The sequence below is a fragment of the Oncorhynchus keta genome, chromosome 1, assembly GCF_023373465.1.
Source record: "Oncorhynchus keta strain PuntledgeMale-10-30-2019 chromosome 1, Oket_V2, whole genome shotgun sequence".
Lineage (NCBI taxonomy): Eukaryota > Metazoa > Chordata > Actinopteri > Salmoniformes > Salmonidae > Oncorhynchus > Oncorhynchus keta.
Genome location: NC_068421.1, coordinates 6,046,805 through 6,072,961, shown reverse-complemented (window position 1 = coordinate 6,072,961; position 26,157 = coordinate 6,046,805). Strand labels below are relative to the sequence as shown.

The following is a 26,157-nucleotide window of genomic DNA, read 5'->3' as shown; positions in this document are numbered from 1 at the left end:
TGCTGAATGACCGCACCTCTAGAGTCTGCTGATTGACCACACCTCTAGAGTCTGCTGAATGACCACACCTCTAGAGTCTGCTGAATGACTGCATCTCTAGAGTCTGCTGAATGACCGCACCTCTAGAGTCTGCTGAATGACCACACCTCTAGAGTCTGCTGAATGACTGCATCTCTAGAGTCTGCTGAATGACCGCACCTCTAGAGTCTGCTGAATGACCGCACCTCTAGAGTCTGCTGAATGACCACACCTCTAGAGTCTGCTGAATGACTGCATCTCTAGAGTCTGCTGAATGACTGCATCTCTAGAGTCTGCTGAATGACTGCATCTCTAGAGTCTGCTGAATGACCGCACCTCCAGAGTCTGCTGAATGACCACACCTCTAGAGTCTGCTGAATGACTGCATCTCTAGAGTCTGCTGAATGACTGCATCTCTAGAGTCTGCTGAATGACCGCATCTCTAGAGTCTGCTGAATGACTGCATCTCTAGAGTCTGCTGAATGACCGCACCTCTAGAGTCTGCTGAATGACCACACCTCTAGAGTCTGCTGAATGACTGCATCTCTAGAGTCTGCTGAATGACCGCATCTCTAGAGTCTGCTGAATGACTGCATCTCTAGAGTCTGCTGAATGACTGCATCTCTAGAGTCTGCTGAATGACCGCATCTCTAGAGTCTGCTGAATGACTGCATCTCTAGAGTCTGCTGAATGACTGCATCTCTAGAGTCTGCTGAATGACCAAATCTTTAGTTCTAGAGTCTGCTAAATGACCGCATTTCTAGTTCTAGAATCTGCTGAACGACCGCACCTCTAGTTCTAGAGTCTGCTGAATGACCGTACCTCTAGTTCTAGAGTCTGCTGAATGATCGCACCTCTCGTTCTAGAGTCTGCTGAACGACCGCACCTCTAGTTCTAGAATCTGCTGAACGACCGCACCTCTAGTTCTAGAATCTGCTGAACGACCGCACCTCTAGTTCTAGAGTCTGCTGAACGACCGCACCTCTAGTTCTAGAGTCTGCTGAACGACCGCACCTCTAGAGTCTGCTGAACGACCGCACCTCTAGTTCTAGAATCTGCTGAACGACCGCACCTCTAGTTCTAGAGTCTGCTGAACGACCACACCTCTAGTTCTAGAGTCTGCTGAATGATCGCACCTCTAGTTCTAGAGTCTGCTGAACGACCGCACCTCTAGTTCTAGAATCTGCTGAACGACCGCACCTCTAGTTCTAGAATCTGCTGAACGACCGCACCTCTAGTTCTAATGACTGCATCTCTAGAGTCTGCTGAATGACTGCATCTCTAGAGTCTGCTGAATGACCGCACCTCTAGAGTCTGCTGAATGACCGTACCTCTAGAGTCTGCTGAATGACTGCATCTCTAGAGTCTGCTGAATGACCGCACCTCTAGAATCTGCTGAATGACCACACCTCTAGAGTCTGCTGAATGACTGCACCTCTAGAGTCTGCTGAATGACCACACCTCTAGAGTCTGCTGAATGACAACAGTCATTTATAGTCTCTAGATAACAGTCATTTATAGTCTCTACACTCTGTCCAGCTAGATAACAGTCATTTATAGTCTCTAGACAACAGTCATTTATAGTCTCTAGATAACAGTCATTTATAGTCTCTACACTCTGTCCAGCTAGATAACAGTCATTTATAGTCTCTAGACAACAGTCATTTATAGTCTCTAGATAACAGTCATCTATAGTCTCTACACTCGGTCCAGCTTGATAACAGTAATTTATAGTCTCTAGATAACAGTCATTTATAGTCTCGTCACTCTGTCCAGCTTGATAACAGTCATTTATAGTCTCTAGATAACAGTCATTTATAGTCTCTTGATAACAGTCATTTATAGTCTCTACACTCTGTCCAGCTTGATAACAGTCATTTATAGTCTCTAGATAACAGTCATTTATAGTCTTGTCACTCTGTCCAGCTTGATAACAGTCATTTATAGTCTCTAGATAACAGTCATTTATAGTCTCTTGATAACAGTCATTTATAGTCTCTTGGTAACAGTCATTTATAGTCTCTTGATAACAGTCATTTATAGTCTCTACACTCTGTCCAGCTAGATAACAGTCATTTATAGTCTCTACACTCTGTCCAGCTAGATAACAGTCATTTATAGTCTCTAGATAACAGTCATTTATAGTCTCTAGATAACAGTCATTTATAGTCTCTACACTCTGTCCAGCTAGATAACAGTCATTTATAGTCTCTAGATAACAGTCATTTATAGTCTCTAGATAACAGTCATTTATAGTCTCTAGATAACAGTCATTTATAGTCTCTAGATAACAGTCATTTATAGTCTCTAGATAACAGTCATTTATAGTCTCTAGATAACAGTCATTTATAGTCTCTAGATAACAGTCATTTATAGTCTCTAGATAACAGTCATTTATAGTCTCTAGATAACAGTCATTTATAGTCTCTAGATAACAGTCATTTATAGTCTCTAGATAACAGTCATTTATAGTCTCTAGATAACAGTCATTTATAGTCTTTACACTCTGTCCAGCTAGATAACAGTCATTTATAGTCTCTAGATAACAGTCATTTATAGTCTCTAGATAACAGTCATTTATAGTCTCTAAACTCTGTCCAGCTAGATAACAGTCATTTATAGTCTCTAGATAACAGTCATTTAGTCTCTAGATAACAGCCATTTATAGTCTCTAGATAACAGTCATTTATAGTCTCTAGATAACAGTCATTTATAGTCTCTAGATAACAGTAATTTATAGTCTCTACACTCTGTCCAGCTAGATAACAGTCATTTATAGTCTCTAAACTCTGTCCAGCTAGATAACAGTCATTTATAGTCTCTAGATAACAGTCATTTAGTCTCTAGATAACAGCCATTTATAGTCTCTAGATAAGTCATTTATAGTCTCTACACTCTGTCCAGCTAGATAACAGTCATCTATAGTCTCTAGATAACAGTCATCTATAGTCTCTACACTCTGTCCAGTTAGATAGCAGTCATTGATACGAATTCTACACAGTAAGGACACTATTTTTTGCAGTTTTTTATGCCAAGGAAATAAAAAATATATACAGTATAAGTACGGCCCTCGGGACCTCGGTGAAATCTCATTGCGGCCCGCGGGGCAACATTAGTTTGACACCCCTGTTATAGATGGTTATAGATGGCAAGTCAGTCAGTCCCTAGAAAGCAGCCCCAACGCAACAGCCAACTTTTAGGCAGGGGGAACAGAACTGTCTCTGCCTCTCTGTGTCTCTGCCTCTCTGTGTCTCTTTAACTCTCTGACTTTCTGTGTCTCTGTAACTCTCTGTGTCTCTGCCTCTCTGTGTCTCTGTAACTCTCTGTGTCTCTGCCTCTCTGTGTCTCTGTAACTCTCTGTGTCTCTGCCTCTCTGTGTCTCTGCCTCTCTGTGTCTCTGCCTCTCTGTGTCTCTTTAACTCTCTGACTTTCTGTGTCTCTGTAACTCTCTGTGTCTCTGCCTCTCTGTGTCTCTGTAACTCTCTGTGTCTCTGCCTCTCTGTGTCTCTGCCTCTCTGTGTCTCTGTAACTCTCTGTGTCTCTGCCTCTCTGTGTCTCTGCCTCTCTGTGTCTCTGTAACTCTCTGTGTAACCCTCCGAGGCCCTACCCTCCTAGTCCCTACCCTCCTCGTCCCTACCCTCCGTAGTCCCTACCCTCCTAGTCCCTACCCTCTTAGTCCCTACCCTCCCAGTCCCTACCCTCCGAGGCCCTACCCTCCTAGTCCCTACCCTCCTAGTCCCTACCCTCCCAGTCCCTACCCTCCGAGGCCCTACCCTCCTAATCCCTACCCTCCCAGTCCCTACCCTCCCAGTCCCTTCCCTCCTAGTCCCTACCCTCCCAGTCCCTACCCTCCGAGGCCCTACCCTCCTAGTCCCTACCCTCCTAGTCCCTACCCTCCCAGTCCCTACCCTCCTAGTCCCTACCCTCGCAGTCCCTACCCTCCTAGTCCCTACCCTCCCAGTCCCTACCCTCCTAGTCCCTACCCTCCCAGTCCCTACCCTCCTAGTCCCTACCCTTCCAGTCCCTACCCTCCTAGGCCCTACCCTCCTAGTCCCTACCCTCCATAGTCCCTACCCTCCTAGTCCCTACCCTCCTAGTCCCTACCCTCCGTAGTCCCTACCCTCTGTAGTCCCTACCCTCCTAGACCCTACCCTCCTAGTCCCTACCCTCCTAGTCCCTACCCTCCTAGTTCCTACCCTCCGTAGTCCCTACCCTCCTAGTCCCTACCCTCCTAGTCCCTGCCCTCCCAGTCCCAAATCCTACCCTCCCAGTCCCAAATCCTACCCTCCCAGTCCCAAATCCTATCCTCCCAGTCCCAAATCCTACCCTACCAGTCCCAAATCCTACCCTCCCAGTCCCAAATCCTACCCTCCCAGTCCCAAATCCTACCCTCCCAGTCCCAAATCCTACCCTCCCAGTCCCAAATCCTACCCTCCCAGTCCCAAATCATATCCTCCCAGTCCCAAATCCTACCCTACCAGTCCCAAATCCTACCCTCCCAGTCCCAAATCCTATCCTCCCAGTCCCAAATCCTATCCTCCCAGTCCCAAATCCTACCCTCCCAGTCCCAAATCCTACCCTCCCAGTCCCAAATCCTACCCTCCCAGTCCCAAATCCTATCCTCCCAGTCCCAAATCCTACCCTCCCAGTCCCAAATCCTATCCTCCCAGTCCCAAATCCTATCCTCCCAGTCCCAAATCCTACCCTCCCAGTCCCAAATCCTACCCTCCCAGTCCCAAATCCTATCCTCCCAGTCCCAAATCCTATCCTCCCAGTCCCAAATCCTACCCTCCCAGTCCCAAATCCTATCCTCCCAGTCCCAAATCCTACCCTCCCAGTCCCAAATCCTATCCTCCCAGTCCCAAATCCTATCCTCCCAGTCCCAAATCCTATCCTCCCAGTCCCAAATCCTACCCTCCCAGTCCCAAATCCTACCCTCCCAGTCCCAAATCCTATCCTCCCAGTCCCAAATCCTATCCTCCCAGTCCCAAATCCTATCCTCCCAGTCCCAAATCCTACCCTCCCAGTCCCAAATCCTATCCTCCCAGTCCCAAATCCTACCCTCCCAGTCCCAAATCCTACCCTCCCAGTCCCAAATCCTACCTCCCAGTCCCAAATCCTATCCTCCCAGTCCCAAATCCTATCCTCCCAGTCCCAAATCCTATCCTCCCAGTCCCAAATCCTACCCTCCCAGTCCCAAATCCTATCCTCCCAGTCCCAAATCCTATCCTCCCAGTCCCAAATCCTATCCTCCCAGTCCCAAATCCTACCCTCCCAGTCCCAAATCCTACCCTCCCAGTCCCAAATCCTATCCTCCCAGTCCCAAATCCTACCCTCCCAGTCCCAAATCCTACCCTCCCAGTCCCAAATCCTACCCTCCCAGTCCCAAATCCTATCCTCCCAGTCCCAAATCCTATCCTCCCAGTCCCAAATCCTATCCTCCCAGTCCCAAATCCTATCCTCCCAGTCCCAAATCCTATCCTCCCAGTCCCAAATCCTACCCTCCCAGTCCCAAATCCTACCCTCCCAGTCCCAAATCCTACCCTCCCAGTCCCAAATCCTACCCTCCCAGTCCCAAATCCTACCCTCCCAGTCCCAAATCCTATCCTCCCAGTCCCAACCCTCCTATATGACAATAAAACATGTATTTTTTGACAGGCTCAGCTCTCCTTTCCTGATAATGATGCCAACAGATGCACACGGGCGCTGTCTGTACACACACACACACACACACACACACACACACACACACACACACACACACACACACACACACACACACACACACACACACACACACACACACACACACACACACACACACACACACACACCCACATACCCTGAAACCACAGAACATTCTGGAAGCACAAAATTAGCACAAAATTATACACTACACACTGACACACACACATGAACGCAAACTATACATGCACACGCAGAACCCCACCAGTAACAGATAATTTTAAGAAACCACCAGAACATTCTGGAAGCAACAAAATTAGCACAAAATTATATATAATAGCCTGATCTACACACTGATCTACACACTGTCGGGTAACCTAACTATGCTAAACATACAGATAATTTTAAGTCTGTGAACCACTATAGTAACAGATAATTTTAAGTCTATGAACCACTATAGTAACAGATAATTTTAAGTCTATGAACCACTATAGTAACAGATAATTTTAAGTCTATGAACCACTATAGTAACAGATAATTTTAAGTCTATGAACCACTATAGTAACAGATAATTTTAAGTCTATGAACCACTATAGTAACAGATCATTTTAAGTCTATGAACCACTATAGTAACAGATCATTTTAAGTCTATGAACCACTATAGTAACAGATCATTTTAAGTCTATGAACCACTATAGTAACAGATAATTTTAAGTCTATGAACCACTATAGTAACAGATCATTTTAAGTCTATGAACCACTATAGTAACAGATCATTTTAAGTCTATGAACCACTATAGTAACAGATAATTTTAAGTCTATGAACCACTATAGTAACAGATCATTTTAAGTCTATGAACCACTATAGTAACAGATCATTTTAAGTCTATGAACCACCTAAAATAACAGATCATTTTAAGTCTGTGAACCACTAAAATAATAGTATAGTATAGTATACTATAGTAACGGTGTGCCAGTGATCATGTCATATTGAAGACATCCACCCAGAGCCAGGCTCAGCCAGTGATCATGTCATATTGAAGACATCCACCCAGAGCCAGGCTCAGCCAGTGATCATGTCATATTGAAGACATCCACCCAGAGCCAGGCTCAGCCAGTGATCATGTCATATTGAAGACATCCACCCAGAGCCAGGCTCAGCCAGTGATCATGTCATATTGAAGACATCCACCCAGAGCCAGGCTCAGCCAGTGATAATCAGGTCAGGACACTAAAATAGTCAACTAAATTCAGAAGGGAAGGGAAGGAGGCCGCATGGCTGGTAAAACTGCTACCAATCAAATTTATTTATAAAGCCCTTCTTACATAAGCTGATGTCACAAAGTGCTGTACAGAGGCTAACAAGACTGAAATATCTCTGCCAGTACAGCAACATGTACTAAAACCAGGAAACAGAAGAGAGAGCCATCTGATATTGATATAGAGAACCGGGCAGAGTAGTTTCAACAACAGTTAAGAAAACCAACTGTCTCTGAATCACCATGTTCAGGCCACTGTTAAGCAGATATTGATCTGAAGCCCTGGGCTAGGGCACAATATAGCTGCGATAAAGTGTGTAAAGATAAAGGTTAGTAGCTCCCGTACTGATGACAGCTCAGATCAGATCCCCCCACACACACACACAGACAGTCCAAAAGCCAGCATGTGTCCAGACAGGGCAGGTCTCAGGTCAGCCCTAAGAGCCCTAACCCTCATACCCTGCACCCTAACAACCCTAACCCCTGTACCCTAACCCTCATACCCTACACCCTAACAACCCTAACCCCTATACCCTAACAACCCTAACCCCTATACCCTAACCCCTTACAACCCTAACCCCTATACCCTAACAGTCCTAACCCCTATACCCTAACCCCTAACAACCCTAACCCCTACACCCTAACAGCACTAACCCTCATACCCTACACCCTAACCCTTATACCCTACACCCTAACAGCCCTAACCCTCATACCCGACACCCTAACCCTTATACCCAACACCCTAATAGCCCTAACCCTCATACCCAACACCCTAACAGCCCTAACCCTCATACCCTACACCCTAACCCTTATACCCGACACCCTAACCCTTATACCCAACACCCTAACAGCCCTAACCCTCATACCCTACACCCTAACCCTTATACCCAACACCCTAACAGCCCTAACCCTCATACCCGACACCCTAACCCTTATACCCAACACTCTAACAGCCCTAACCCTCATACCCTACACCCTAATAGCCCTAACCCCTATACTCTAACAGCCCTAACCCTCATACCCTACACCCTAACAGCCCTAACCCCTATACTCTAACAGCCCTAACCCCTACACTCTAACAGCCCTAACCCTCATACCATAACCCCCTACACCCTAACAGCCCTAACCCCTATACTCTAACAGCCCTAACCCTCATACCATAACCCCCTACACCCTAACAGCCCTAACCCCTCACAACCCTAACCCCTATACCCTAAGAGCCCTAACCCCTATGCCCTAACAGCCCTAACCCCTACACCCTAAGAGCCCTAACCCCTATAGCCTAAATTGTTTCGGAACCCAGGAGGAAAGTAAAGCAGCAACTCACCGTGCGAAGGAACTGAATCTCCTCCTCTCCTTCTCCTCCTTCTGCCATCTTTCTGTTTTCTCTTCTCCCGGTTCTATCTGCAGCTCTGAGAGAAATGCCAGAAAATCCTCCTGTTCTCTTACTCTCTATCTCTTTTAGTCCTTTGCACAAAAATCTCTCTCTCTCTCTCTCTTTCCTTGCTATCTTTCTCTATTCGCAACACCCCTCTCTCTCTCTCTCCTTGCTACACCTCTCTATCTCACTCTCTCTCTCTGGCTCTCAGAGTGTGTGTGGGTGTGCTGGAGGACAGAATGAGTTCTGTGGCTCTCACCATGTTGGGAGAGAGAGTGACGGGTAGGTTGGGCTCTCCCCAGCTCTCTGGGGGGGGCAAGCACCTTGTTACACGTTCTAACAGCTTCCACCTTGCAGCCATGTTTGTAGAAGTGGGCCACTCCCCCCTCCTAGACTAACAGGCTATAAAAGGAAAGCTTGTGAGGACTCAGGAGGCTTCTGGAGATCACACCTACAGGAACACACTGGAACCCACAGGAACACACGTGAACACACGTGAACACACAGGAACCCACAGGAACCCACGTAATAATATATGCCATTTAGCAGACGCTTTTATCCAAAGCGACTTACAGTCATGTGTGCATACATTCTACGTATGGGTGGTCCCGGGAATCGAACCCACTACCCTGGCGTTACAAGCGCCATGCTCTACCAACTGAGCTACAGAAGGACCACATATATTATTATTATATTATATTATATTATTATATTATTATATATTATATATATTATTATATATTATTATTATATTATATTATATATTATTATATTATTATATTATTATATTATTATATTAGGAACCCACGTGAACACACAGGAACCCACAAGAACACACAGGAACCCACGTGAACTCACAGGAACTCACAGGAACCCACGTGAACTCACAGGAACACACAGGAACACACAGGAACCCACGTGAACTCACAAGAACCCACGTGAACTCACAGGAGCACACAAGAACCCACGTGAACCCACAGGAACCCACGTGAACCCACAGGAACACACAGGAACCCACAGGAACACACAGGAATACACAGGAACCCACAGGAACACACAGGAACCCACAGGTGCATGTACACACAGGAACACACAGGTGAACCACAACTCCATTTTGTTGATCCCTGCCTACAGACAGAAACTAAAAAAAGAAGCTCCCATGCTGAGGTCTGTCCATCGCTGGTCCGACTAAGCTGACTCCACACTCCAAGACTGCTTCCATCACGTGGACTGGGATATGTTTCGTATTGCGTCAAACAACAACATTGACGAATACACTGATTCGGTGAGCGAGTTCATTAGAACGTGCGTTGAAGATGACGTTCCCATAGCAACGATTAAAACATTCCCAAACCAGAAACCGTAGATTGATGGCAGCATTCGTGTGAAACTGAAAGCGCGAACCACTGCTTTTAATCAGGACAAGGTGACCGGAAACATGGCCGGATACAAACAGTGTAGCTATTCCCTCCGCAAGGCAATCAAACAAGCTAAGCATCAGTATAGAGACAAAGTAGAATCGCAATTCAACGGCTCAGACACAAGAGGTATGTGGAAGGGTCTACAGTCAATCACGGACTACAAAAACACCTCCAATTGAATCATTAAGTTTGCATACGACACTACAGTGGTAGGGCTGATTACCAACAACGACGAGACGGCCTACAGGGAGGAGGTGAGGGCCCTCGGTGTGTGGTGTCAGGAAAATAACCTCACACTCAACGTCAACAAAACAGAGGAGATGATCGTGGACTTCCGAAAACAGTAGAGGGAACACCCCCCTATCCACATCGACGGGACAGTAGTGGAGAGGGTGGAGAGTTTTAAGTTCCTCGGCATACATATCACAGACAAACTAAAATGGTCCACCCACACAGACAGCGTTGTGAAGAAGGCGCAGCAGCGCCTCTTCAACCTCAGGAGGCTGAAGAAATTTGGCTTGTCACCAAAAACACTCACTAACTTTTACAGATACACAACCGAGAGCATCCCGTCGAGCTGTATCACCGCCTGGTACGGCAACTGCTACGCCCACAACCGTAAGGCTCTCCAGAGGGTAGTGAGGTCTGCACAACGCATCACCGGGGGCAAACTACCTGCCCTCCAGGACACCTACACCCCCTGATGTCACAGGAAGGCCATAAAGATCATCAAAGACAACAACCACCCGAGCCACTGCCTGTTCACCCCGCTATCATCCAGAAGACGAGGTCAGTACAGGTGCATCAAAGCTGGGACCGAGAGACTGAAAAACAGCTTCTATCTCAAGGCCATCAGACTGTTAAACAGCCATCACTAACATTGAGTGGCTGCTGCCAACATACTGACTCATCTCGAGCCACTTTAATAATTAAAAATTGGATGTAATAAATGTATCACTAGTCACTTAAAACAATGCCACTTTATATCATGTTTAAATACACTACATTACTCATCTCATATGTACAGTATATACGGTACTCTATACCAACTTAATTGAGGAAAATAAGTACAATCCCAAATTTATTTTCGATACTATCACAAAGCTAACTAAAAAGCAGCATTCCCCAAGAGAGGATGGCTTTCACTTCAGCAGTAATAAATTAATGAACTTCTTTGAGGAAAAGATAATGATTACTAGGAAGCGAATTACGGACTCCTCTTCAAATCTGAGTATTCCTTCAAAGCTCAGCTGCACAACTCTCCCAGGACCTAGGATCAAGAGAGACACTCAAGTGTTTTAGTACTATATCTCTTGACAATGATGAAAATAATCATGGCCTCTAAACCTTCAAGCTGCATACTGGACCCTATTCCAACTAAACTACTGAAAGAGCTGCTTCCTGTGCTTGGCCCTCCTATGTTGAACATAATAAATGGCTCTCTATCCTCCTGATGTGTACCAAACTCACTAAAAGTGGCAGTAATAAAGCCTCTCTTGAAAAAGCCAAACCTTGACCCAGAAAATATAAAAAACTATCAGCCGATATCGAATCTCCATTCCTCTCAAAACCTTTAGAAAAAGCTGTTGCGTAGCAACTCACTGCCTTCCTGAAGACAAACAATGTATACGAAATGCTTCAGTCTGGTTTTAGACCCCATCATAGCGCTGAGACTGGACTCGTGAAGGTGGTAAATGACCTTTAATGGCGTCAGACCGAGGCTCTGCATCTGTCCTCGTGCTCCTAGACCTTAGTGCTGCTTTTGATACCATTGATCACCACATTCTTTTGGAGAGATTGGAAACCCAAATTGGTCTACACGGACAAGTTCTGGCCAGGTTTAGATCTTATCTGTCGGAAAGATATCAGTTTGTCTCAGTGAATGGCTTGTCCTCTGACAAATCAACTGTAAATTTCGGTGTTCCTCAAGGTTCCGTTTTAGGACCACTATTGTTTTCACTATATATTTTATTCATTTCAATGAAACATGGTGAAGCACCAAAACTGCCCTCGCTGGAACCCTGTGTTTCAGGCATAAGGAAGTGGATGGCTGCAAACGTTCTACTTTTAAACTCGGACAAAACAGAGATGCTTGTTCTAGGTCCCAAGAAACAAAGAGATCTTCTGTTGAATCTGACAATTAATCTTAATGGTTGTACAGTCGTCTCAAATAAAACTGTGAAAGGACCTCGGCGTTACTCTGGACCCTGATCTCTCTTTTGACGAACATATCAAGACTGTTTCAAGGACAGCTTTTTTCCATCTTCGTAACATTGCAAAAATCAGAAACTTTCTGTCCAAAAATGATGCAGTTCTACTTTCCGGCTACCCGGATAAAGCACTAAATAAACTTCAGTTAGTGCTAAATACGGCTGCTAGAATCCTGACTAGAACCAATGTTTTTGATCATATTATTCCAGTGCTAGCCTACACTGGCTTCCTGTCAAGGCAAGGGCTGATTTCAAGGTTTTACTGCTAACCTAAAAAGCATTACATGGGCTTGCTCCTACCTATCTCTCTGATTTGGTCCTGCCGTACATACCTACACGTACGCTACGGTCACAAGACGCAGGGCTCCATATTGTCCCTAGAATTTCTAAGCAAACAGCTGGAGGCAGGGCTTTCTCCTATAGAGCTGCATTTTTATGGAACGGTCTGCCTACCCATGTGAGTGACGCAAACTCGGTCTCAACCTTTAAGTCTTTACTGAAGACTCATCTCTTCAGTGGGTCATATGATTGAGTGTAGTCTGGCCCAGGAGTGTGAAGGTGAACGGAAAGGCTCTGGAGCAACGAACCTCCCTTGCTGTCTCTGCTTGGCCGGTTCCCCTCTTTCCAGTTGGATTCTCTGCCTCTAACCCTATTACAGGGGCTGAGTCACTGGCTTACTGGTGCTCTTTCATGCCGTCCCTAGGAGGGGTGCGTCACTTGAGTGGGTTGAGTGGGTCACTGATGTGATCTTCCGGAGATCTTTGTGGACTATACTCAGGATGGTAAGTTGGTGGTTGAAGATATCCCTCTAGTGGTGTGGGGGCTGTGCTTTGGCAAAGTGGGTGGGGTTTTATCCTTCCTGTTTGGCCCTGTCTGGGGGTATCATCGGATGGGGCCACAGTGTCTCCTGACCCCTCCTGTCTCAGCCTCCAGTATTTATGCTGCAGTAGTTTATGTGTAGGGGGGCTAGGGTCAGTTTGTTATATCTGGAGTACTCCTCCTATCCTATTCGGTGTCCTGTGTGAATCTAAGTGTGCATTCTCTAATTCTCTCTTTCTCTCTTTCTTTCTCTCTCTCGGAGGACCTGAGCCCTATGACCATGCCTCAGGACTACCTGGCATGATGACTCCTTGCTGTCCCCAGTCCACCTGGCCGTGCTGCTGCTCCAGTTTCAACTGTTCTGCCTGCGGCTATGGAATCATGACCTGTTCACCGGACGTGCTACCTGTCCCAGACCTATTATTTGACCATGCTGGTCATTTATGAACATTTGAACATCTTGGCCATGTTCTGTTATAATCTCCACCCGGCACAGCCAGAAGAGGACTGGCCACCCCTCACAGCCTGGTTCCTCTCTAGGTTTCTTCCTAGGTTTTGGCCTTTCTAGGGAGTTTTTCATAGCCAACATGCATCAACACCTGCATTGCTTGCTGTTTGGGGTTTTAGGCTGGGTTTCTGTACAGCACTTTTTGATATCAGCTGATGTACGAAGGGCTTTATAAATACATTTGATTTGATTAGATTATTATGCAATTATATGCATGATTTTACATTGCAATATTAGCTACCTTGAACTTCAGTAACTTGTTGAAAGCTGAAATGGTCTTTGATTTCTTGTGTGTAAATAGATCCTCTAGACATTGGTGCAGGAGGAGCCCCTGAAGAGGAGAGCATGGGGATGGAGAGAGAAGAGTCGTCTGATTATATGGCCTTTAGGCCATCGCTCATCCATATATTTATATGTTCATATTCTTATTCATTCCTTTACTCTTGTGTGTATATATTAGGTAGTTGTTGTGAAATTGTTAGATTACTTGTTAGATATTACTGCACGGTCGGAACTAGAAGCACAAGCATTTCGCTGCACTCGCATCAACATCTGCTAACCATGTGTATGTGATCAATAAAATTTGATTGGATTTGACATGCCACCAGGGGTCTTTTCACAGTCTCCAGAACAAATTCAAGAAAGTGTACAGTATTATATAGAGCCCTTATTGCATGGAACTTCCTTCTGTCTCATATTGCTCAAATAAACAGCAAACCTGGTTTCAGAAAACAGAAAGCAACGCCTCTCGGCACAACGCCTCTCGGCACAACGCCTCTCGGCACAACGCCTCTCGGCACAACGCCTCTCGGCACAACGCCTCGCGGCACAACGCCTCACGGCACAACGCCTCGCGGCACATCGCCTCGCGGCACAACGCCTCGCGGCACATCGCCTCTCGGCACATCGCCTCGCGGCACAACGCCTCGCGGCACAACGCCTCGCGGCACAACGCCTCGCGGCACAACGCCTCACGGCACAACGCCTCTCGGCACAACGCCTCTCGGCACAACGCCTCTCGGCACAACGCCTCGCGGCACAACGCCTCACGGCACATCGCCTCTCGGCACAACGCCTCACGGCCTCGCGGCACAACGCCTCTCGGCACAACGCCTCTCGGCATAACGCCTCGCGGCACAACGCCTCGCGGCACAACGCCTCACGGCACAACGCCTCTCGGCACAACGCCTCTCGGCACAACGCCTCTCGGCACAACGCCTCGTGGCACAACGCCTCTCGGCACGACGCCTCTCGGCGCGCCTCTCGGCACAACGCCTCGCGGCACAACGCCTCTCGGCACAACGCCTCACGGCACGACGCCTCGCGGCACAACGCCTCTCGGCACAACGCCTCGCGGCACAACGCCTCTCGGCACAACGCCTCGCGGCACAACGCCTCACGGCACAACGCCTCTCGGCACAACGCCTCACGGCACAACGCCTCTCGGCACAACGCCTCTCGGCACAACGCCTCGCGGCACAACGCCTCACGGCACAACGCCTCTCGGCACAACGCCTCTCGGCACAACGCCTCTCGGCACAACGCCTCTCGGCACAACGCCTCTCGGCACAACGCCTCACGGCACAACGCCTCTCGGCACAACGCCTCACGGCACAACGCCTCTCGGCACATCGCCTCTCGGCACAACGCCTCTCGGCACAACGCCTCGCGGCACAGCGCCTCTCCCCTATTGGATAGTTTGTGTACGTATTGACATGAAGGCTGCGTTTGCCTTTTTAATAAATGTACGTAGTTCTGTCTTTGAGCTGTTCTTGTCTATTGATGTTCTGTATCATGTTTCATGTTTTGTAATAAACACCAGGAAGAGCAGCTGCTGCTTTTTCAAAAAGCTAATGGGGATCCCAATAAAATACCAAATAACATTACTTTTAATGAGCCCATACACCTATAGCTCCTCCCACCCTCCTCCTCCTGCTTCAGACATGCATTATGTAAAACACTACATGAAAAAGGCACATTTATGGGTTGAATACTCTAGCACACATTTTCAATCCCCCAAAAATTGGGAAATTTGAGGGGACGTCCCATAAATCTCAGATAACGGACCATATTTGTGCGCGGACATGCACAGACGTACAGAACCAGTCAAAGTTTGGACACACCTACTCATTCAAGGGTTTTTCTTTATTTTTTACTATTTTCTACTTTGTAGAATAATAGTGAAGACCTCAAAACTATTAAATAACACATATGGAATCATGTAGTAACCAAAAAAGTGTTAAACAAATCAAAATATATTTTAGATTTTAGAAGTATCAGTCGCCTTCCGTCTGGGCGTGAGTTTGGGGTGGGTCAAGGCGTGAGTTGGAGTGGGTCAGGGCGTGAATTTGGGGTGGGTCAGGGCGTGAGTTTGGGGTGGGTCAGGGCTTGAATTTGGGGTGGGTCAGGGCGTGAGTTTGGGGTGGGTCAGGGCGTGAGTTTGGGGTGGGTCAGGGCGTGAGTTGGAGTGGGTCAGGGTGTGAGTTTGGGGTGGGTCAGGGCATGAGTTTGGGGTGGGTCAGGGCGTGAGTTTGGGGTGGGTCAGGGCGTGAGTTGGAGGTGGGTCAGGGTGTGAGTTTGGGGTTGGGTCAGGGCGTGATTTTGGGGTGGGTCAGGGCGGTGAGTTTGGGGTGGGTCAGGTGTGAATTTGGGGTGGGTCAGGGCGTGAGTTTGGGGTGGGTCAGGGTGTGAGTTTGGGGTGGGTCAGGGCATGAGTTTGGGGTGGGTCAGGGCGTGAGTTTGGGGTGGGTCAGGGCGTGATTTGGAGTGGGTCAGGGTGTGAGTTGGAGTGGGTCAGGGTGTGAGTTTGGGGTGGGTCAGGGTGTGAGTTTGGGGTGGGTCAGGGCGTGAGTTTGGGGTGGGTCAGGGCGTGAGTTTGGGGGAGTGGGTCAGGGCGTGAGTTTGGGGTGGGTCAGGGTGTGAGTTTGGGGTGGGTCAGGGCGTGAGTTTGGGGTGGGTCAGGCGTGAGTTGGAGTGGGTCAGGCGTGAGTTTGGGGTGGGTCAGGCGTGAGTTTGGGGTGGGTCAGGGTTTGGGGTGAGCGTGAGGTTGGGGGGTGGGTCAGGGCGTGAGTTTGGGGTGGGTCAGGGCGTGAGTTTGGGGTGGGTCAGGGCGTGAGTTTGGGGTGGGTCAGGCGTTTGGGGGTGAGTTTGGGGTGGGTCAGGGCGTGAGTTTGGGGTGGGTCAGGGCGTGAGTTTGGGTGGGTCAGGGTGTGAGTTTGGGGTGGGTCAGGGCGTGAGTTTGGGGTGGGTCAGGGGTGAGTTTGGGGTGGGTCAGGGCGTGAGTTTGGGGTGGGTCAGGGTCAGTGAGTTTGGGGTGGGTCAGGCGTGAGTTTGGGGTGGGTCAGGGTGTGAGTTTGGGGTGGGTCAGGGCGTGAGTTTGGGGTGGGTCAGGGCGTGAGTTTGGGGTGGGTCAGGGCGTGAGTTTGGGGTGGGTCAGGGCGTGAGTTTGGGGTGGGTCAGGGCGTGAGTTTGGGGTGGGTCAGGGCGTGAGTTTGGGGTGGGTCAGGGCGTGAGTTTGGGGTGGGTCAGGGCGTGAGTTTGGGGTGGGTCAGGGCGTGAGTTTGGGGTGGGTCAGGGCGTGAGTTTGGGGTGGGTCAGGGCGTGAGTTTGGGGTGGGTCAGGGTGAGTTTGGGGTGGGTCAGTGAGTTTGGGGTGGGTCAGGTGAGTTTGGGGTGGGTCAGGGGTCAGGGGTGAGTTTGGGGTGGGTCAGGGCGTGAGTTTGGGGTGGGTCAGGGCGTGAGTTTGGGGTGGGTCAGGGGTGTGAGTTTGGGGTGGGTCAGGGCGTGAGTTTGGGGTGGGTCAGGCGTGAGTTTGGGGTGGGTCAGGGCGTGAGTTTGGGGTGTGGGTCAGGGTGTGAGTTTGGGGTGGGTCAGGGCGTGGTTTGGGGTCAGGGCGTGAGTTTGGGGTGGGTCAGGCGTGAGTTTGGGGTGGGTCAGGGCGTGAGTTTGGGGTGGGTCAGGGCGTGAGTTTGGGGTGGGTCAGGGCGTGAGTTTGGGGTGGGTCAGTGTGAGTTTGGGGTGGGTCAGGGCGTGAGTTTGGGGTGGGTCAGGGCGTGAGTTTGGGGTGGGTCAGGCGTGAGTTTGGGGGTGGGTCAGGGCGTGAGTTTGGGGTGGGTCAGGGCGTGAGTTTGGGGTGGGTTTGGGGGGGTCAGTGAGTTTGGGGTGGGTCAGGGCGTGAGTTTGGGGTGGGTCAGGGCGTGAGTTTGGGGTGGGTCAGGGCGTGAGTTTGGGGTGGGTCAGGGGGGTGGGTGAGTTTGGGGTGGGTCAGGGTTTGGTGAGTTTGGGGTGGGTCAGGGCGTGAGTTTGGGGTGGGTCAGGGCGTGAGTTTGGGGTGGGTCAGGGCGTGAGTTTGGGGTGGGTCAGGGCGTGAGTTTGGGGTGGGTCAGGGCGTGAGTTTGGGGTGGGTCAGGCGTGAGTTTGGTTTGGGGTGGGTCAGGGCGTGAGTTTGGGGTGGGTCAGGGCGTGAGTTTGGGGTGGGTCAGGGCGTGAGTTGGGGTGGGTCAGGGCGTGAGTTTGGGGTGGGTCAGGCGTGAGTTTGGGGTGGGTCAGGCGTGAGTTTGGGGTGGGTCAGGGTGTGAGGGGTGGGTCAGGGTGTGAGTTTGGGGTGGGTCAGGGCGTGAGTTTGGGGTGGGTCAGGGGCGTGAGTTTGGGGTGGGTCAGGGCGTGAGTTTGGGGTGGGTCAGGGCGTGAGTTTGGGGTGGGTCAGGGCGTGAGTTTGGGGTGGGTCAGGGCGTGAGTTTGGGGTGGGTCAGGGAGTGAGTTTGGGGTGGGTCAGGGCGTGAGTTTGGGGTGGGTCAGGGCGTGAGTTTGGGGTGGGTCAGGGTGAGTTTGGGGTGGGTCAGGGCGTGAGTTTGGGTGGGTCAGGGCGTGAGCCTGGGGTGGGTGTGAGTTTGGGGTGGGTCAGGACGTGAGTTTGGGGTGGGTCAGGGCGTGAGTTTGGGGTGGGTCAGGGCGTGAGTTTGGGGTGGGTCAGGGCGTGAGTTTGGGGGGGGTCAGGGGGTGAGTTTGGGGTGGGTCAGGGTGTGAGTTTGGGGTGGGTCAGGGCGTGAGTTTGGGGTGGGTCAGGGCAGTGAGTTTGGGGTGGGTCAGGGCGTGAGTTTGGGGTGGGTCAGGGCGTGAGTTTGGGGTGGGTCAGGGCGTGAGTTTGGGGTGGGTCAGGGGTGAGTTTGGGGTGGGTCAGGGCGTGAGTTTGGGGTGGGTCAGGGCGTGAGTTTGGGGTGGGTCAGGGCGTGAGTTTGGGGTGGGTCAGGGCGTGAGTTGGGGTGGGTCAGGGTGTGAGTTTGGGGTGGGTCAGGGCGTGAGTTTGGGGTGGGTCAGGGCGTGAGTTTGGGGTGGGTCAGGGCGTGAGTTTGGGGTGGGTCAGGGGTGAGTTTGGGGTGGGTCAGGGCGTGAGTTTGGGGTGAGTTTGGGGTCAGGGCATGAGTTTGGGGTGGGTCAGGGTGGGTCAGGCGTGAGTTTGGGGTGGGTCAGGGCGTGAGTTTGGGGTGGGTCAGGGCGTGAGTTTGGGGTGGGTCAGGGGTGAGTTTGGGGTGGGTCAGGGCATGAGTTTGGGGTGGGTCAGGGCGTGAGTTTGGGGTGGGTCAGGGCGTGAGTTTGGGGTGGGTCAGGGCGTGAGTTTGGGGTGGGGCAGGGCGTGAGTTTGGGGTGGGTCAGGGGTGATTTGGGGTGGGTCAGGGTGAGTTTGGGGTGGGTCAGGCGTGAGTTTGGGGTGGGTCAGGGCGTGAGTTTGGGGTGGGTCAGGGCGTGAGTTTGGGGTGGGTCAGGGCGTGAGGGGCGTGAGTTTGGGGTGGGTCAGGGCGTGAGTTTGGGGTGGGTCAGGGCGTGAGTTTGGGGGTGGGTCAGGGCGTGAGTTTGGGGTGGGTCAGGGCGTGAGTTTGGGGTGGGTCAGGGCGTGAGTTTGGGGTGGGTCAGGGCGTGAGTTTGGGGTGGGTCAGGGCGTGAGTTTGGGGTGGGTCAGGGCGTGAGTTTGGGGTGGGTCAGGGTGGGTCAGGGCGAGTTTGGGGTGGGTCAGGCAGGGCGTGAGTTTGGGGTGGGTCAGGGCGTGAGTTTGGGGTGGGTCAGGGCGTGAGTTTGGGGTGGGTCAGGGTGTGAGTTTGGGGGTGGGTCAGGGTGAGTTTGGTGAGTTTGGGTGGGTCAGGGCGTGAGTTTGGGGTGGGTCAGGGCAGGAGCGTGAGTTTGGGGTGAGTCAGGGGTCAGGGCGTGAGTTTGGGGTGGGTCAGGGCGTGAGTTTGGGGTGGGGTCAGGGCGTGAGTTTGGGGTGGGTCAGGGCGTGAGTTTGGGGTGGGTCAGGGCGTGAGTTTGGGGTGGGTCAGGCGTGAGTTTGGGGTGGGTCAGGGGGTGAGTTTGGGAGTTTGGGGTGGGTCAGGGCGTGAGTTTGGGGTGGGTCAGGGCGTGAGTTTGGGGGTGGGTCAGGGCGTGAGTTTGGGGTGGGTCAGGGCGTGAGTTTGGGGTGGGTCAGGGCGTGAGTTTGGGGTGGGTCAGGGTGTGAGTTTGGGGTGGGTCAGGGCGTGAGTTTGGGGTGGGTCAGGGCGTGAGTTTGGGGTGGGTCAGGGCGTGAGTTTGGGGTGGGTCAGGGCGTGAGTTGGGGTGGGTCAGGGCGTGAGTTTGGGGTGGGTCAGGGTGGGTGAGTTTGGGGTGGGTCAGGGCGTGAGTTTGGGGTGGGTCAGGGCGTGAGTTTGGGGTGGGTCAGGGCGTGAGTTTGGGGTGGGTCAGGGCGTGAGTTTGGGGTCAGGTGAGTTTGGGGGTCAGGGTGTGAGTTTGGGGTGGGTCAGGGCGGGTGAGTTTTGGGGTGGGTCAGGGAGTGGGTCAGGGCGTGAGTTTGGGGTGGGTCAGGGCGTGAGTTTGGGGTGGGTCAGGGGTGAGTTTGGGGGTGGGTCAGGGCGTGAGTTTGGGGTGGGTCAGGGCGTGAGTTTGGGGTGGGTCAGGGCGTGAGTTTGGGGTGGGTCAGGGCGTGAGTTTGGGGTGGGTCAGGGTGTGAGTTTGGGGGGTGGGTCAGGCGTGAGTTTGGGGTGGGTCAGGCGTGAGTTTGGGGGGTCGTGGTTTGTCAGGGTGTGAGTTTGGGGTGGGTCAGGGCAGGGCGTGAGTTTGGGGTGGGTCAGGGCGTGAGTTTGGGGTGGGTCAGGGTGTGAGTTTGGGGTGGGTCAGGGCGTGAGTTTGGGGTGGGTCAGGGCGTGAGTTTGGGGTGGGTCAGGGCGTGAGTTTGGGGTGGGTCAGGGCGTGAGTTTGGGGGTCAGGGTCAGGGGGGTGGGTCGGCGTGAGTTTGGGGTGGGTCAGGGCGTGAGTTTGGGGTGGGTCAGGGTGTGAGTTTGGGGTGGGTCAGGGCGTGAGTTTGGGGTGGGTCAGGGCGTGAGTTTGGGGTGGGTCAGGGCGTGAGTTGGAGTGGGTCAGGGCGTGAGTTTGGGGTGGGTCAGGGCAGGGTGAGTTTGGGGTGGGTCAGGGGTGAGTTTGGGGTGGGTCAGGGCGTGAGTTGGAGTGGGTCAGGGCGTGAGTTTGGGGGTGGGTCAGGGCGTGAGTTTGGGGTGGGTCAGGGCGTGAGTTTGGGGTGGGTCAGGGGGTGTGAGTTTGGGGTGGGTCAGTTTAGGGTAAATCAGGGTGTGAGTTTGGGGTGGGTCAGGGCGTGAGTTTGGGGTGGGTCAGGTGTGAGTTTGGGGTGGGTCAGGGCGTGAGTTTGGGGTGGGTCAGGGGTGAGTTTGGGGTGGGTCAGGGTGTGAGTTTGGGGTGGGTCAGGGCGTGAGTTTGGGGTGGGTCAGGGCGTGAGTTTGGGGTGGGTCAGGGCGTGAGTTTGGGGTGGGTCAGGGCGTGAGTTTGAGTGGGTCAGGCGTGAGTTTGGGGTGGGTCAGGGTGTGAGTTTGGGGTGGGTCAGGGCGTGAGTTTGGGGTGGGTCAGGGCGTGAGTTTGGGGTGGGTCAGGGCGTGAGTTTGGGGTGGGTCAGGGCGTGAGTTTGGGGTGGGTCAGGGCGTGAGTTTGGGGTGGGTCAGGGTGTGAGTTTGGGGTGGGTCAGGGTGTGAGTTTGGGGTGGGTCAGGGGGGGAGTTTGGGGTGGGTCAGGGCGTGAGTTTGGGGTGGGTCAGGGCGTGAGTGAGTTTGGGGTGGGTCAGGCGTGAGTTTGGGGTGGGTCAGGGCGTGAGTTTGGGGGGCGTGGGTGGGTCAGGGCGTGAGTTTGGGGTGGGTCAGGGCGTGAGTTTGGGGTGGGTCAGGTGTGAGTTTGGGGTGGGTCAGGGCGTGAGTTTGGGGTGGGTCAGGGCGTGAGTTTGGGGTGGGTCAGGGTGGGTCAGTGAGTTTGGGGTGGGTCAGGGCGTGAGTTTGGGGTCAGGGAGCTCAGGCGTGAGTTTGGGGTGGGTCAGGGCGTGAGTTTGGGGTGGGTCAGGGCGTGAGTTTGGGGTGGGTCAGGGCGTGAGTTTGGGGTGGGTCAGGGCGTGAGTTTGGGGTGGGTCAGGGTGTGAGTTGGAGTGGGTCAGGGCGTGAGTTTGGGGTGGGTCAGGGCGTGAGTTTGGGGTGGGTCAGGGCGTGGGTCAGTTTGGGGGCCTGGTGGGTCAGGTGAGTTTAGAGTGGGTCGTGAGTTTGGGGTGGGTCAGGGGTGTGAGTTTGGGGTAGGTCAGGGGTCAGGGTCGTGAGTTTGGGGGTGGGTCAGGGTGTGAGTTTGGGGTGGGTCAGGGGGTGAGTTTGGGGTGGGTCAGGGCGTGAGTTTGGGGTGGGTCAGGGCGTGAGTTTGGGGTGGGTCAGGCGTGAGTTTGGGGTGGGTCAGGGCGTGAGTTTGGGGTGGGTCAGGGCGTGAGTTTGGGGTGGGTCAGGGCGTGAGTTTGGGGTGGGTCAGGGCGTGAGTTTGGGGGGGGTCAGGGCGTGAGTTTGGGGTGGGTCAGGGCGTGAGTTTGGGGTGGGTCAGGCGTGAGTTTGGGGTGGGTCAGGGCGTGAGTTTGGGGTGGGTCAGGGCGTGAGTTTGGGGTGGGTCAGGGCGTGAGTAGGGGTGGGTCAGGGCGTGGGTTTGGGGGGTGGGTCAGGGCGTGAGTTTGGGGTGGGTCAGGGGCGTGAGTTTGGGGTGGGTCAGGGTGTGAGTTTGGGGTGGGTCAGGGCGTGAGTTTGGGGTGGGTCAGGGGCGTGAGTTTGTGGTGGGTCAGGGTGGGTCAGGGGTCAGGGAGTGAGTTGGGGTGGGTCAGGGTCAGTGAGTTTGGGGTGGGTCAGGGCGTGAGTTTGGGGTGGGTCAGGGTGTGAGTTTGGGGTCAGGCGTGGTCAGGGTGTGAGTTTGGGGTGGGTCAGGCGTGAGTTTGGGGTGGGTCAGGGCGTGGGTTTGGGGCGTGAGTTTGGGGTGGGTCAGGGCGTGAGTTTGGGGTGGGTCAGGGTGTGAGTTTGGGGTGGGTCAGGGCGTGAGTTTGGGGGTGGGTCAGGGCGTGAGTTTGGGGTGGGTCAGGGAGTGAGTTTGGGGTGGGTCAGGGTGTGAGTTTGGGTGGGTCAGGCGTGAGTTTGGGGTGGGTCAGGCGTGAGTTTGGGGTGGGTCAGGGCGTGAGTTTGGGGTGGGTCAGGCGTGAGTTTGGGGTGGGTCAGGGGGTGAGTTTGGGGTGGGTCAGGGCGTGAGTTTGGGGTGGGTCAGGGTGTGAGTTTGGGGTGGGTCAGGCGTGAGTTTGGGTCAGGGGGGTCAGGGCGTGAGTTTAGGGGGGTCAGGGCGTGAGTTTGGGGTGGGTCAGGGCGTGAGTTTGGGGTGGGTCAGGGTGTGAGTTGGGGTGGGTCAGGGCGTGAGTTTGGGGTGGGTCAGGCGTGAGTTTGGGGTGGGTTTGGGGTGGGTCAGGCGTGAGTTTGGGGGGCGTGAGTTTGGTCAGGGCATGAGTTTGAGTTTGAGTTTGGTGAGTTTAGGGTCAGGCGTGAGTTTGGGGTGGGTCAGGGCGTGAGTTTGGGGTGGGTCAGGGCGTGAGTTGGGGTGGGTCAGGGCGTGAGTTTGGGGTGGGTCAGGGCGTGAGTTTGGGGTGGGTCAGGGCGTGAGTTTGGGGTGGGTCAGGGCGTGAGTTTGGGGTGGGTCAGGGGGGTGGGTCAGGGCGTGAGTTTGGGGGTGGGTCAGGGCGTGAGTTTGGGGTGGGTCAGGCGTGAGGGTGTGAGTTTGGGGTGGGTCAGGCGTGAGTTTGGGGTGGGTCAGGGCGTGAGTTTGGGGTGGGTCAGGCGTGAGTTTGGGGTGGGTCAGGGCGTGAGTTTGGGGTGTGGGTGAGTTGGGGGTCAGGGCGTGAGTTTGGGGTGGGTCAGGGCGTGAGTTTGGGGTGGGTCAGGGCGTGAGTTTGGGGTGGGTCAGGGCGTGAGTTTGGGGTGGGTCAGGCGTGAGTTTGGGGTGGGTCAGGGCGTGAGTTGGGGTTTGAGTTGGGGTGGGTCAGGGCGTGAGTTTGGGGTGGGTCAGGGCGTGAGTTTGGGGTGGGTCAGGCGTGAGTTTGGGGTGGGTCAGGCGTGAGTTGGGTCAGGCGTGAGTTTGGGGTGGGTCAGGCGTGAGTTTGGGGTGGGTCAGGGTGTGAGTTTGGGGTGGGTCAGGCGTGAGTTTGGGGTGGGTCAGGGAGTGAGTTTAAGTGGGTCAGGCGTGAGTTTGGGGTGGGTCAGGGCGTGAGTTTGGGGTGGGTCAGTTTGGGGTGGGTCAGGGCGTGAGTTTGGGGTGGGTCAGGGCGTGAGTTTGGGGTGGGTCAGGGCGTGAGTTTGGGGTGGGTCAGGGCGTGAGTTTGGGGGGGAGTCAGGTGAGTTTGGGGTGGGTCAGGGCGTGAGTTTGGGGTGGGTCAGGCGTGAGTTTGGGGTGGGTCAGGGCGTGAGTTTGGGGTGGGTCAGGGCGTGAGTTTGGGGTGGGTCAGGGCGTGAGTTGGAGTGGGTCAGGGTGTGAGTTTGGGGGTGGGTCAGGGTGTGAGTTTGGGGTGGGTCAGGGCGTGAGTTTGGGGTGGGTCAGGGCGTGAGTTTGGGGTGGGTCAGGGCGTGAGTTTGGGGTGGGTCAGGGCGTGAGTTTGGGGTGGGTCAGGGCGTGAGTTTGGGGTGGGTCAGGGCGTGAGTTTGGGGTGGGTCAAGGCGTGAGTTTGGGGTGGGTCAGGGCGTGAGTTTGGGGTGGGTCAGGGCGGGCGTGAGTTTGGGGTGGGTCAGGGTGTGAGTTTGGGGTGGGTCAGGGCGTGAGTTTGGGGTGGGTCAGGGCGTGAGTTTGGGGTGGGTCAGGCGTGAGTTTGGGGGTGGGTCAGGGCGTGAGTTTGGGGTGGGTCAGGGTGTGAGTTTGGGGTGGGTCAGGTGTGAGTTTGGGGTGGGTCAGGGCGTGAGTTTGGGGTGGGTCAGGTGTGAGTTTGGGGTGGGTCAGGGCGTGAGTTTGGGGTGGGTCAGGCGTGAGTTTGGGGTGGGTCAGGCGTGAGTTTGGGGTGGGTCAGGGTGGGCGTGAGTTTGGGGTGGGTCAGGGCGTGAGTTTGGGGTGGGTCAGGCGTGAGTTTGGGGTGGGTCAGGGCGTGAGTTTGGGGTGGGTCAGGGCGTGCGTTTGGGGTGGGTCAGGGCGTGAGTTTGGGGTGGGTCAGGGCGTGAGTTTGGGGGTGGGTCAGGGCGTGAGTTTGGGGGGCGTGGGTCAGGGTGTGAGTTTGGGGTGGGTCAGGGCGTGAGTTTGAGCCGTGAGTTTGGGGTGGGTCAGGGCGTGAGTTTGGGGTGGGTCAGGGCGTGAGTTTGGGTCAGGGCGTGAGTCAGGCGTGAGTTTGGGGTGGGTCAGGGCGTGAGCGGGGTGGGTCAGGTGAGTTGGGGTGGGTCAGGGTGAGTTTGGGGTGGGTCAGTGAGTTTGGGGTGGGTCAGGGCGTGAGTGAGTTTTGGGGTGGGTCAGGGCGTGAGTTTGGGGGTGGGTCAGGGCGTGAGTTTGGGGTGGGTCAGGGCGTGAGTTTGGGGTGGGTCAGGGCGTGAGTTTGGGGTGGGTCAGGGCGGGGTGGGTCAGGGCGTGAGTTTGAGTTTGGGGTGGGTCAGGGCGTGAGTTTGGTCAGGGCGTGAGTTTGGGTCAGGGTGTGAGTTTGGGGTGGGTCAGGGCGTGAGTTTGGGGTGGGTCAGGGCGTGAGTTTGGGGTGGGTCAGGGCGTGAGTTTGGGGTGGGTCAGGCGTGAGGGGCGTTTGGGGTGGGTCAGGGCGTGAGTTGGGGGGGGTCAGGGCGTGAGTTTGGGGTGGGTCAGGGCGTGAGTTTGGGGTGGGTCAGGGCGTGAGTTTGGGGTGGGTCAGGGCGTGAGTTTGGGGTGGGTCAGGCGTGAGTTTGGGGTGGGTCAGGGCGTGAGTTTGGGGTGGGTCAGGCGTGAGTTTGGGGTGGGTCAGGGCGTGAGTTTAGGGTGGGTCAGGCGTGAGTTTGGGGTGGGTCAGGGCGTGAGTTTGGGGTGGGTCAGGGCGTGAGTTTGGGGTGGGTCAGGGCGTGAGTTTGGGGTGGGTCAGGGCGTGAGTTTGGGGTGGGTCAGGGCGTGAGTTGGGGGTGGTCAGGGTGTGAGTTTGGGGTGGGTCAGGGCGTGAGTTTGGGGTGGGTCAGGGCGTGAGTTTGGGGTGGGTCAGGTGAGTTTGGGGGTGGGTCAGTGAGTTTGGGGTGGGTCAGGGCGTGAGTTTGGGGTGGGTCAGGGCGTGAGTTTGGGGTGGGTCAGGGCGTGAGTTTGGGGTGGGTCAGGGCGTGAGTTTGGGGTGGGTCAGGCGTGAGTTTGGGGTGGTGAGTTTGGGGTGGGTCAGGGCGTGAGTTTGGGGTGGGTCAGGGCGTGAGTTTGGGGTGGGTCAGGGCGTGAGTTTGGGGTGGGTCAGGGGTCAGGGGGTGGGTCAGGGCGTGAGTTTGGGGTGGGTCAGGCGTGAGTTTGGGGTGGGTCAGGGCGTGAGTTTGGGGTGGGTCAGGCGTGAGTTTGGGGTGGGTCAGGCGTGAGTTTGGGGTGGGTCA

General features: G+C 53.8%; 1 protein-coding gene across 1 annotated transcript in view; it reads right to left on the bottom strand.

The window, feature by feature from the left end:
• Nucleotides 1–8,590, bottom strand: part of ryr1b (ryanodine receptor 1b (skeletal)) — a 301,559-nt gene extending 292,969 nt beyond the window's left edge. The window contains exon 1 of the mRNA XM_052469270.1: nucleotides 8,290–8,590. Within this exon, the coding sequence (XP_052325230.1) occupies nucleotides 8,290–8,337 (48 nt within the window). The 5' untranslated portion in view covers nucleotides 8,338–8,590. The remainder of the gene's footprint in view (nucleotides 1–8,289) is intronic.
• Nucleotides 8,591–26,157: the final 17,567 nt, after the last annotated feature.